The sequence below is a fragment of the Lepidochelys kempii genome, chromosome 8, assembly GCF_965140285.1.
Source record: "Lepidochelys kempii isolate rLepKem1 chromosome 8, rLepKem1.hap1, whole genome shotgun sequence".
NCBI lineage: Eukaryota > Metazoa > Chordata > Testudines > Cheloniidae > Lepidochelys > Lepidochelys kempii.
In genome coordinates, this window is record NC_136387.1 from 11,213,278 (window position 1) to 11,225,436 (window position 12,159).

The 12,159-nt window shown below is 42.2% G+C and overlaps 1 protein-coding gene across 2 annotated transcripts in view; it reads right to left on the reverse strand.

Annotated features, from left to right (window-relative positions):
- Positions 1 to 2,399: 2,399 nt before the first annotated feature.
- Positions 2,400 to 12,159, reverse strand: part of TGFBI (transforming growth factor beta induced) — a 36,624-nt gene continuing 26,864 nt past the window's right edge. For both annotated transcript variants that reach the window (XM_073355508.2, XM_073355509.2), the window contains exons 11-17: positions 11,914 to 12,050; positions 10,966 to 11,096; positions 7,400 to 7,524; positions 6,954 to 7,056; positions 5,989 to 6,068; positions 4,794 to 4,818; positions 2,400 to 3,476 (exon numbers count right to left, since the gene is read on the reverse strand). In XM_073355508.2, the coding sequence (XP_073211609.1) occupies positions 3,436 to 3,476; positions 4,794 to 4,818; positions 5,989 to 6,068; positions 6,954 to 7,056; positions 7,400 to 7,524; positions 10,966 to 11,096; positions 11,914 to 12,050 (642 nt within the window). In that variant the 3' untranslated portion in view covers positions 2,400 to 3,435. The remainder of the gene's footprint in view (positions 3,477 to 4,793; positions 4,819 to 5,988; positions 6,069 to 6,953; positions 7,057 to 7,399; positions 7,525 to 10,965; positions 11,097 to 11,913; positions 12,051 to 12,159) is intronic.

Genomic DNA, 12,159 nt, shown 5'->3' on the forward strand with positions numbered 1-12,159 from the left:
AAACGTCTTCTGTACTTTCCACTGAATGCATCCGATGAAGTGAGCTGTAGCTCACGAAAGCTCATGCTCAAATAAATTGGTTAGTCTCTAATTTGCCACAAGTACTCCTTTTCTTTTTGCAAATACAGACTAACACGGCTGTTACTCTGAAACCTGTCACTACCTCTTATCTTAGGCAGACCTCTCTTTGGAGCATGGATCATTTTTGTTCAGTGTTTGTACGGGATGTGGTATACTGTGGGACCAGGACCGCAACTGTGGATCTGACCTAGGCACTACTGCAATATAAATCATAAAGGGTGAGTATTTCTAATGGAATGCTGGTATTACCGTGGTCGAACTGTGTTTAGATTAAAAAACTCAGTCTCAAGTTGTGGGCCAGGATGGCCTACCCACTTTGGAGAGGTCAGGACCTCCACTATCCTTGCCTATCACTGGCTGATTTTCAAGCCTTCTTCCTGCAACAAAAACTTTGATTTAAAAATGCCACCTCCACCCCCAGTAAAATTTGGGCCTGCTCCTGTGATCCTTCCAGTCTCACTGAGGTAAACCTGCATGTGGTGCACAGAATGTGGCAGGCTCAGGGCCCCCCCCACACGTACCTTTGCCTTAGGCCCCTGTGACTATAGGGTTGAAAAGCTCCATGTCACTGCTCTGTTTTCAGAAGACTCAGATCCCAAAACCAAGTTCATCGTGCAGAAAAGTAAGAAGTGCGAGAACCCAGACAAAAAGAGAGAGGCTGTTTTTCAGCTTCCTATTATACACATGGTTCAGATACAGCGCGGGGAAACTGGTTTTGCATTTAATGGAAGAAAAATAAACTGGCATTTTTCTCAGCTTGGAAAACAAGAGAAGCCTAGATTTAATATTTCTGAAGTGAGATGTTTATACATTTGGCTTATTCGTTTTATACAGGCTAACAGATGGGCTCAACAGTGACTATAAAGGCTATAACTCAGCGAAGAAACGTTCCTGGCATCCTGATTTCAGAAAGCTTAACTCCAGATGTTTAGAAAATGCAGCAGAACTCCAGGAGGGAAGGCAGCCTTATGTCCGCTTCCCAAGTCTGCAGAGTAGAAGGAGATTGATTTGATGCTCATTAAGCTCCTAGAAGCCTTGAGGCATTAAAGTTAATGCTAATTATACTTGTTTTTCATATTTCTTCTGATACACTATTGGTTGGCGTGTGAAGACACTGGCTACCACAAATCAGTGGAGAGGTCCAGGGGCGGTTTTCTGGCTGGTATACAGAGAGACCAGAGAGTTTTTGCCTTTTAGATGGCCTTTGGACAGGCTTCAACACTTGGCAGCAGGAATTAGTGATTTAAGCCTCCACCCACCAAACCTGTTGAGGCGACTCCAGAGACTTTAACCTCAATGCAAGGTGATGGCCACTGGTGTGTCCCTGTCAGAGCTCGTAGGGGGTCTCACGATCCTCTGACGCTTGTGGAGAGAGAGTATAACCCTCAGCACTGACACCTGATGGCACTGTAGAAGACCAACAGTCCCTGGTAATCGGCAGGCGGGATCGAACCTGAGGCCTCTGGAGCTTAGTACATGAGCAAAAAGCCATATGGCCCTTAGCTAAGGCTGTAGAGAGAGATTAATGATTCTGCATTAAGTGGTCTCGATGCTACTCGATGGGACAGAACACCCCCACCCAGGAAGTGTGTGGGTTATAGTAGCACCTGAAGCCACTCACAGAGGCTCAAGCCAGCTGTCCTAGTCCCATGTAAGGCCAGCCTCAGTGCATAAACAGCTACAAAAATCTCGGTGTGGAGGTGGGCTGTACTACTCAGACTGCAAGGGCTGAATGTCCCACCTCCTGTCCTTGGGACTGCAGCCCTTCAAATTCCTGTCGCTTTGGGAAATGGAGCCAGTTGCATGGTGGAGGCTTGAAACCCTGGAGTGAGAATCCTGCAAGATGATCTCTTCAGGAGAAGCACAAGTGCAAGGTTAGAGATGATTCCTTTCAACAAGTCACTTGTAAAGAGGAACAAGATTGCAAAATAGAAACAAGTGGGAGTTTCCAAACAGATTGTTTTTCTCCTTTCTTTTTACAGTCAGAGCTGAATAGTACTGCCCTGCCAGTTGATGGTCAGGGGGAATCAAGCCTCCAGCCTCATTCAGAGGGACCATTACTGCTACAAGCAGCCAGGACTACTCCCATCTTCCAGTCCATTCTGCAGTGCAACCAGCCAAATTATGGCTGCTCAGGATTTGGGGAGAGAACTGCCGTGAGAGAAAACAAAAAAGGGGAAGGGTCTCTTGTTCTTTCTCCCCACTCTAATGCAGCCATGGTTTGGTCCACAGTATTTACCAGGCCAAATATAACCTAGGTCCCCAGCAAGTCTGAAGTCAAACTGTACCCTCGAGCAATAAAAATCATTCTGCTGTCATTAGTCATATGTTTTTGATTTTATTGTTTGTTTTTTTAAAAACCAACAGTTATTACAAATGAATCATTTGAAGGCTTCCGAGAGGGAGAAGTCTCATTACAGATATGATGTATTTTCAGTCTTCTTGTGAACTGAGACAGCAAAGTCAAATCCATATGCATAAACAAAACCAAACAAAACCAGAACAGTTCAGACCGCAGGTTTATATCATGCAAATTCCCTAATATCAACAGAAGGCTTTTAAAACAAAAACAAACCTCAAACTCAGACTTCCACGGAAGACTTTCAAAACACAGACGGGGGAAAGGAGGGGTGAAGAGAAAGAAAAGATGTATTCTTTGGTTTAAAACACAGTATTGCTTGGAAAACACTTAGTGAGTTCAACAAAAGGATAATCTTTACAATAATCACTGTGTAACCAACTGTAAGGTTGGCACCTGTGTGATCTATTTACTTGAAAGGTGATCACGTACAATTATGGCCCGGTCATTAGGTGAATGTTTTTGAAAAGGTGACACAGACTTTGGATGCTTTTTTATTTTTTGCACAAATTGAGACCATATACTTTAGATCTTGATTTTTCAGAGGTGCTTAGAATCCACAACTGCAGTTGAAGTCAGAGCTGAAGATCAGTCTTGATTCAGGAAAGTGTCCCTGTTCAGGCTAGCCCTTAACTAGTGCTGTCCTGAACAGGGACGGACCCAAGTACTTGCTTAAGTGCTTTCCTCAACCAGAACTGTAATCAGCACTTGCTCTGTGGCAGTTGTGGGCCTTACTTTTCAGAAGTGCAAGAGCAAGTACCTAAACTTGAAGCATCCAGAATCAGGGGTTACTTCTGAAAAGCATTCACCTTAATGTACAGCCCCTAAAGGTCAAAAAGAAGCAAAAATGGTTTAAAAATATATGGCTTTTTTCTCCTATCCATTTGAGTGGAAACAAAATAATCTTAAGTGTTATATTTGGTTTTTAAAAACCAATTCTGTCCTTCCCTTAAAATGACAGCAAAAGCTGATTGTTCTGCTGAATGTTCTTCACTTTATTGTTTCATCCTTGCTAATAACCTGGAATATACAGGTGCTGAAAAGGGAAAGGAAGAAGACAGATGTGAAAAATACAATGCACAGAAACGTTTAAATTCCATCTTCCCCTGGATTCACACAATATAATAAATCTCACTTGGACAGAAATCAGTAGCCAGCCATATACATTTGCTATTGCTTTTGCTCTGTGCTCATATGGTTCTAGTCAAGTCAGTAGAAGGATTCCCACTGATTTTAATAGGCTCTTGGTTATGCTCACAGTGCATGTTTTGGGCTTGTTCCTGAGAGGCAGTGAGCACTTACAACTTCCACTGATTGCACAGGGAGTTGCAGGTGTTCAAAGCCTCTCAAGGATCTGGTCCTTTAAGTCCAATAAAAGGAGGTAACCGCGCTATTTCTGATCTGCATTTCCCATTTATTGGAACATCATTAATACTAAGCTTGCAGTTGCATGGTGGCACCTTGGTCTCTTCTGTGGCACACAAACAGTTTAGTCTCCAGAGGCCTGGAATGCCTTAGTCTAACCCAAGTTATTGGGCTCAATATAATGGCAACTGGGTGAAATTTAAATGGCCTGTGATATACAGAAGTCAGATAAGATGATCGAGTGGTTCCATCTAACCTTAAACTCTATGAAATAAAACTTCGATAGCAGATGGTCTGGCCTTGTAACACCTACAGTAGGTGACTACACACCAGCATCATGGTGGGTAGGAAAGTATTAAGGATCCCTTTAGAGCAGGGATCAGCAACCTTTGTCACGCGGCCCATTAGGGAAAGCAGCTGGTAGGCCAAATCGGTTTGTTTACCTGCCGTGTCCGCAGGTTCAGCTGATCGCAGTTCCCACCAGCTGTAGTTCACCGTTCCAGGCCAATGGGGGCCGTGGGAAGAGGTGGCCTGGCCCGCGCCGCTTCCTGCAGCTCCCATTGGCCTGGAGCAGCGAACCGCGGCCAGTGGGAGCTGCGATCAGCCATACCTGTGGATGCTGCAGGTAAACAAACTGTCCCGGCATGCCAGTGGCTTTCCCTGACAGGCTGCATGCCAAAGGTTGCCGATACCTGCTTTAGAGGATGATAGTGCAACTCTTATTGCAGGTTCCACATGGATTTTTTTTTTCAGCACTTATGAAATAGGTCAAAGGCAGCCTAAAAGTGCATGTTTATTGGGGGAGGGATTGATTTAAAGTGATAAGTGGAAGTTGGTGACACGTAGAGTTCCATGAGCACAGTAGCAAACGGAGAACTATTTGACTCCTAAAGGGGAAAGTTATTCCATTGGTTTAAAAAAACAGAGGGCTAGTAAAATTGGAAATATCCCAGAGAATACAAGAGAGAAAGGAAGATGTGTTATTTACCTAGCCGAGCACTCCTCTGGGAAACCTGTAAGAAAAGAATATTTAAAAACAAAATAAATTCTGACTCTTATCTATATTGGATAGCAACTAATCAATCAATATTTTCCAAGTATACTGAACAGAACTGGTCAAAATGTTTGAAACTATCAGCAAAAAGGATTTGTTGAAAAATAAAAGCCATTTTTTAAATTGGCTTGAATATCAAAGCCTCAGCAGCAATAGCTTGAGCAGAATACAACTGCATCCTGCGTTCAGTGATGTGAGCTGCAGGAAGCACGTTACACTAGCTCTTCAAAGACAAATGCGGACTTCCTAGCTTTGTTTGGGTACAAGGGAAGGTACTGACTATGATGGCTAAGGTAGCAATCCTGAACAGGCTTCTGCAAGTACTTAAACTTTATACACTGAGACTTCAATGGATGATTGTTCACAATTGTTAAGCACCTGCCTTTTTAGGATCAAGCTCTAAAGTCCTACATGATTGGGGTCCTGGTTACCTGAGAGACCTCTCCCATTGTCTACCACCAGGGCCATAGAGATCAGCTGGGGAGTTAGAGATTTTTAGAGTGTGCCATCAAGTGGCTGGTGGAAAGGCATTCTCAGCAGAAGGTCCCACAATTATGGAATTCCTTGCCCCAGTGCGCTAAAAAAACCCTCAATCTGTAAGTGGCAAGGATCAGTGCCAGGTCCATCTCCTCTCCAAGGCATTTTCCTGAGGGGAGGTCTGAGGTAGTTATGGGGTATGATACATAGTTTAATGTTGGATAAGAATCTCCCATTGGCCAACAAGTTAAACATGTTTCTTTCTGGTTATTACTTCTACAGCTACAATTCTCTAGGAGTGCCTGGCACATTACAAACAAATGCAGAGGGGAAGCTCCCTGCAGTAGAGAACTTACTGGATCTGAACAAAGGAGCAGGGGAAATGGTGTAATAATTACATTTGAATATAACATATGCTATTGAGGTTTGGCATGTGTCTTACAGCACCAGGATTTTATCTGCAGTATGTTATGAAATGTTTTTTTTTTTTTTTTAATTGTAAGCAAGAAAGAGAAGACTGCTCAGGGTCCAGAGTGTTATGTGATTAGTATTTTCTTAAATCAAAAACTGAATAAATATAATGATCCTTAAAAATTGTTAATAGGTTTGTAATTTCAAGAGTGTCCCAATACATGGGCTAAATGTTGTTTACCTTGGATAATGCAGATGCCTGTTTGAAGATTTCTAGCGCAGGATCTGCGGGCTCATCTCCTCTTTCTTGAGGCCTAAAAGCTGTGGGTGTAATTAAATCATCATTAATATAGAGACTAAGAATATTTCCTGCTTCCCTCTACTAGTGTTCTGTATATCTAGGCATGAAATCACAATCACACATCAATACAACAGCACCCACTGAATTATAATACTTACTAGGTCATCCCCCGTCTTCAGATAGCCAAGCAAGCAATGGTCCCGCAGCTTGTTCTGAGTAACTTGGGTTGATTTGAACTATTCCTGTGACAGCCCATTCTCTACTGTACTTTAATTGATGCATACATAACAATAGACAGATAGTCCCACTTTACAAAGTTGTTCACTGTAGCCGATAGCTGTATAGTCACTACACTACCATTAGCTCCTTCAGAGCAGGAGCACAATATACAAAGGCCCTGATTCATCCCTGGTCAGGACCACTCTTGAGACGTTAAAGAGAAGCATACGCTTAAATTCCACTGACTTCAGCAGGACTGCCTACATGTTTAAAGCTAGGCACATGCTTATGTAGCTTTCTGAACTAGGACCAAACTTAATAGAACCCAGATGAACAGATTTCAACTGTGACACCATATGTGGTTAAAATATATTAAAAACCACTGGATATGGATATTTTATAGTGTAGCTGCATTGTGTAAAATGAACAGACTATATGACTGATGGTATATTGCACAGATGCTCACAAAGTATCAAAAATTGTACCTATTCTGCTAGCAGAACTTAAAGAACTAGTATATTTGCTATAGCAAATACAGCTATACAAATTTTGCTTCCTAATAAACCTGCACAGAATACCCCTTCTCTTAGCTTCTGCAGAGAAAATGTATTTCCTTTTATAAACTGTGCAAAACATCAGTGAAATTCCTAGCCAGCAGCTTTATATATTTAGAAATGTTGACCTACCTGGAGGTTGTAAGACAGCATTCACAGCATAAATCACACCATTAGTGGCCATGATATCAGTTTCGGCAACAGGTTCCTTGTTGACATTTACTACATTGTTTTTCTGGAAGGGGAGAAAAAGTGAAACCACCATTTAATGGATGGGACAACCCCCCCCCCCCCCCCACCCCCAAACCTCTACAATAAAGTTAGCCTGTATTCTCCGTAGAAGGCTTTTCCTGAGATCTCAAAACAGAGGTTATTATTTCAAGACCATCTGCTTCCTGAGGTTACAAACATCTCTCCGCTAGGAACCAGTGATGCCATTTAGTGAGAGCATATGTCCATTTGGAAGCTGTTTTGACATCGTGCAAGTGAGCATAACCATATTGTGGAAAAAAAAAAAAAAAAGCAAAAAACAAAAAACCCACAAGGAAATCCCGAAACCCCCCCCCACACAAACTTACAGCGGTGACTTCAATTTTATCACCCTGCAGAGACTTCAATCTCACAAGAGCTCCAACTGCTGCACTGACCAAGATTTCATCCCCAATATGGTACTTCAAAATGGTCGCAAGTTCTTTAGCATTACCTGCCAGAAGAAACATTTACAGAACAATGTTACAGCTTTTCCCCTATACACGGTCATAGTTTTAAGAGGTAAATGCCATATGCACAATCAGGTGGGTGAGATAATATTTTCTCATCTTTTATTAAAGGACATCTCACCACCTGGTGTCTCTAATATCCCAGGGCCAGCATGGCTACACCACCACTGCACGTGCATATAAAGTCACTTCACCCTCTACTGAAATCCAATCACCTCCGACATCAAATGGAAAAGATCATCGATTGTTCAAAGCACAGGGGCAATCTGGGGAGGTAAAATGTAAATATCCTAGCTGGAACTGGTTAGAACTTCAGGGTTAACACTCAGCTGTACAGAAAGGCCCCTGGGATCTTCAACCACAAGCAGGCCTAGAGCTGTGCAAACAGCGGATTTTCTTCTGTCTGGTGACCAAAGCTGGAGGTGGAGCGGGGCGGAAGAAAATAAAAATAAAAAAAACGTGCGTTTCGGATTGAGCCCATACAAAAAATTCAAAGCAATTTAAACAATTTTTTTTTAAATGAAAAGAGATTAATTCCAGATCAAAACGTTTTACTTGATTCAAACCCAAGTGTGTAATTTTGAGTTTTTCTAAAACTTTTTAAAATAAAATTGAAGCAAAATTCTAAACAAAGATTTTTGCTTGCGGTTGAAAAATTGAGGTTTTATTTTTTAAAAAGGTGAAAAAAAAACATTTCAACCTAAACAATTTGGTGAATGGACACAAATTCGCAAAACGTTTCAGTCGACCCAAAACTGCAACTTTTGGGAAAGGGTTAAAAAAAAAAAAAGTTTTAGCTGGAAAACATCAACCAACTTCAGTCAAGACCAGTTTATGGTCCAAAAAATAGGTCAGTAGTGCAGTGCCCTCAAACCCCATGCAGAGGTGTTGGGTCAATGGTCACTCGTTGATATTTCCTACTACTTCCAGTACAGATCAGTCCCGCCCGTGCTTAATTTATGAAATCTAACATGACGACAACCCGGAGCCACTCCCAGTCACTTAGAAGATGAGGGGCATACTGAAAAACTCTCCAAAATTAAGGTGTTTCTTTATATTATTTGCTTTATTTCCTGGTATTGACTGGGTTTAAAAAAAAAAAAAGGAAGAACTCCGAGAATCTTGCCTGCTAGTTCACATATCAGAGTTGCCGATACTAATGTTACTTTAAAATAGATACAAAGCTTGCTCGTAATGAGCTAAATTGTAGCACTGGAGAGTCACTATTTTCACGGAACCAGAGTTTACAGACCTTGGTATCACAGACTCTGATCCAAACCCCACTGACGTCAAACAGGAATCTCTCTATTGAATTCACTAGGCTTTGGATCAGGCCCTGGAAGAACTAAGTTGGTGTATTCCTCGCAGTCTGTTTCCTGGTTAGCCAGAGGGTGGAGCAATAGTGGACATCAATCTCTCTCATTTCTCCTTAGAGATGCAGTGCCAACAACTAAACTCTAGGTCAGGCAGAACATGTGATGCTAAGGGCCAGATTTATCAAGGTATTCAGGCACCTAACTTCCACTGATTTTAATGAGAGTTAGGCACCTAAATCCATTTAAAAATCTGGGCCTTGGTCCAAAATGAAAGAAGCCCATCTAGCAAGATGTATATTTTATTTCAGCAGCTTCATCTCAATAAGCAGCAAATCTTTTCCTCTGTGGTCCATGTGAGTCAGTTCACACTCATATCCTCACCAGCACGATTCACTTCACCTTCAGAACCATAAGCTAAATATTTGCTTTGAAAGACCAAGAACATTTCAAGCACTCATGTCTGGGATATTTCACCCGTAGAGCTGGTTACAGTAGTTGCAAAAATAGATGTGAAATATTTATACACAAACACTAGAATGACTGCACAGGCCGACGTAATAGATTACTGCTCCATGCACTTAAAAGGATAGCCAGCTACCATACACAGATGCTTTACAGATTATGTCGTCAGTGTTTGGTTGGGTTTTAAATGAATAATTAGCATTCTTTCCAAACCACAGCCATTTTTTAACTCAAAAAGGGACAACATTCTGTTGCTTACACAGAAAATGGCTGTAAAAGTTCCCATACTTTTTCCATGTCATGTCTGCAAGCCTGTGCTTTACAGCTGTGGTTCTCAACCAGGGGTCCGGGCCCTCTGGGGGGCGGGGCGGGGGTTGGCACAAGCAGGCTTCAGGGAGCCCACCAAGCAGGGCCAGTGTTAGACTCGCTGGGGCCCGGAGTGGAAAGCCAAAGCCCCACCGCAAGGGTCTGAAGCCTGAGGTCCTAAGCCCCATCACCTGGGCTTGAAGTTGAAGCCTGAGCCTCTGGGATAGCTCAATGGTTTGAGCATTGGCCTGCTAAACCCAGGGTTGTGAGTTCAATCCTTGAGGGGGCCATTTAGGGATCTGGGGCAAAAATCAGGGATTGGTCCTGCTTTGAGCAGGGGGTTGGACTAGATGACCTCCTGAGGCCCCTTCCAACTCTGAGATTCTATGATTCTATGAATGTAGCTTCATGGGGCACCCTGTTGCTTGGGGCCCCAGGCAATTGCCCAGTTTGCTACCCCCTAATGCTGTCCCTGCTTTTATATGCAGAAAAAAAAAAAAAACCAGTTGGGGCACTCGTGGGCCATGGAGTTTTTAGAATATGTTGAGGGAGGCCTCAGAAAGAAAGAGGTTGAGAACCCCTGCTTTACAGGGCATCAGTCTCCTCCCGGTCTTTATCTTTTCCTAGTCCAAAATATCGGTCTCTTATCGCCAGATTTGTTTTCTTCTTTCCCTGCTATTTTATATATAAATATAAAAAAAAAAAACACTCAGTTTGGGGTAGGACTCTGCCTGATAAATGCTTGGATAGGAATCATTTTCCATCTGCAATATTAAACACTTCTTTCCACACCCATGCAAAACCTGGTTGTTAAAGCGTCATGAAAAGAGGGCGCAATGATCCTTCTGCCATATACGTTTACTGTGCAGCAGACAGGCATGCAGACTTCAGGCAGGCTCATAGTTCTTGCACAGTCGGCATGTGAGGACCAGAGACCTCAAGTGCCAACAGCATTGCTAGAAACACCATGGACAGGGGAAGCAATTGTGATTCCATGGTTCCAACCAGTCTACACTGGCCAGAAGAGCTAAGCCCAGGCAGGGGAGTGTTCCCTGCAGGCTCTGAACAATCCTAACAGATGCCATTGTATCCCAAATGTTCCCAGAGACCTTGTATCTGCCTCACTAGAAAATTTAAGGCCACTTTTTGATGCCTGCTGGACAGATCACAAGCTTTCTGTTGGTGCATGGCATATGAGTTGGTTATGTAGGACAAGAGCTTTCAATGGATAAGGAGACACACAAATTTTAAGGATCAAAGAATGTGATATTGAAGGCATATTTATCCTGGTCAGCCCTTCAACATTACACAACATTAAAAATCATATCTATGGATATTTACCCATAAGTTTGTTCAGTTCCCCTTGTGGCATAGCTTGGAAAGCTTCGTTTGTTGGAGCAAACACCGTGAAGGTACCTGGCCTATTTAATGTCTCCATTAGACCTGCAGATTGGATGGCAGCCACCAACGTACTGCAAGACACACACAAAACACAGTTGTAGGCAGTGCTTAATTTGTAATGAAAGAAGTGCCAGGGCTTAAGCAATTTTTTTACATTCATAACTGATGCAGCAAGCCCAGAGGTGCCAGGGCTAGAAGCTGCCAAGCACAGAGGTGCCGGGGCTCAGCCTGAGCAAGCCATGGCACAACACACTGGTTGTAGGCTTCGCTAGTTTAAACCTACATTTATCATTATTCTAATGGCAGATACATTCAGCTAAAGAGTAACTGTTGTAGTTATTTTCAAGAAGAATTATAATGTTAAAGATACAAAATACAATAGGTTCTGGCAAATAATGTAACTGAAAACTTAAGGCCTAATCCAAAGTCCACTGAAGTCAATGGCAGTCTTTCCCTGGGGCTTTGAATCACATTCTTACTGTATTAACCTACAGATGATTCTTCTTTTAGATCCCAATCCAGCTCCCACTGAGTTGGTCTAAGGTCCTTTGATAATTTGAAACAAGGAACAAATTGGGGGACACAATAGAAATATTCTGGACTCACTTGGTACTTAAAAGAATTTTAAACCCCATTTTTATTTTAAAAGTTTTGCTGCTTATAATTTAGCAAGACATGCATTTAGATGCTTTTTCATTAACAAATTATATAGTAATGACTTCAATCCATAGCTAATTGGAATTGCTTTGACAGCTCTGCCGCTACTGCAAGACTAACAGCAAGAACAAAATGTCACCTAGTCTATTCTATATGGGTTCTGATATTGTGCTCATCATCACACTATCGGAGCACTTTCCATAAGGTGCATTAAGCAATGTGACTACACACGTGAAACGTTGGTCTGCCTTTAGAACATCCATGACTGTTCCTACTGGTGGAGTCAGCATTTTATCCACTGTAAACAAGGTGCCAAACCTTCCTCTCCTGTCATGGGCAGCAATACAGACGTTTTCAATGCAGAGGTTCTGCAAGTATAAACACAGACAAAATAAATTAAAATACATTTCAAGGGATAGAATATTTTAATTGTTACATTGTTTGTTTGTATTTTTCACTTTGATACTACATTCAAGT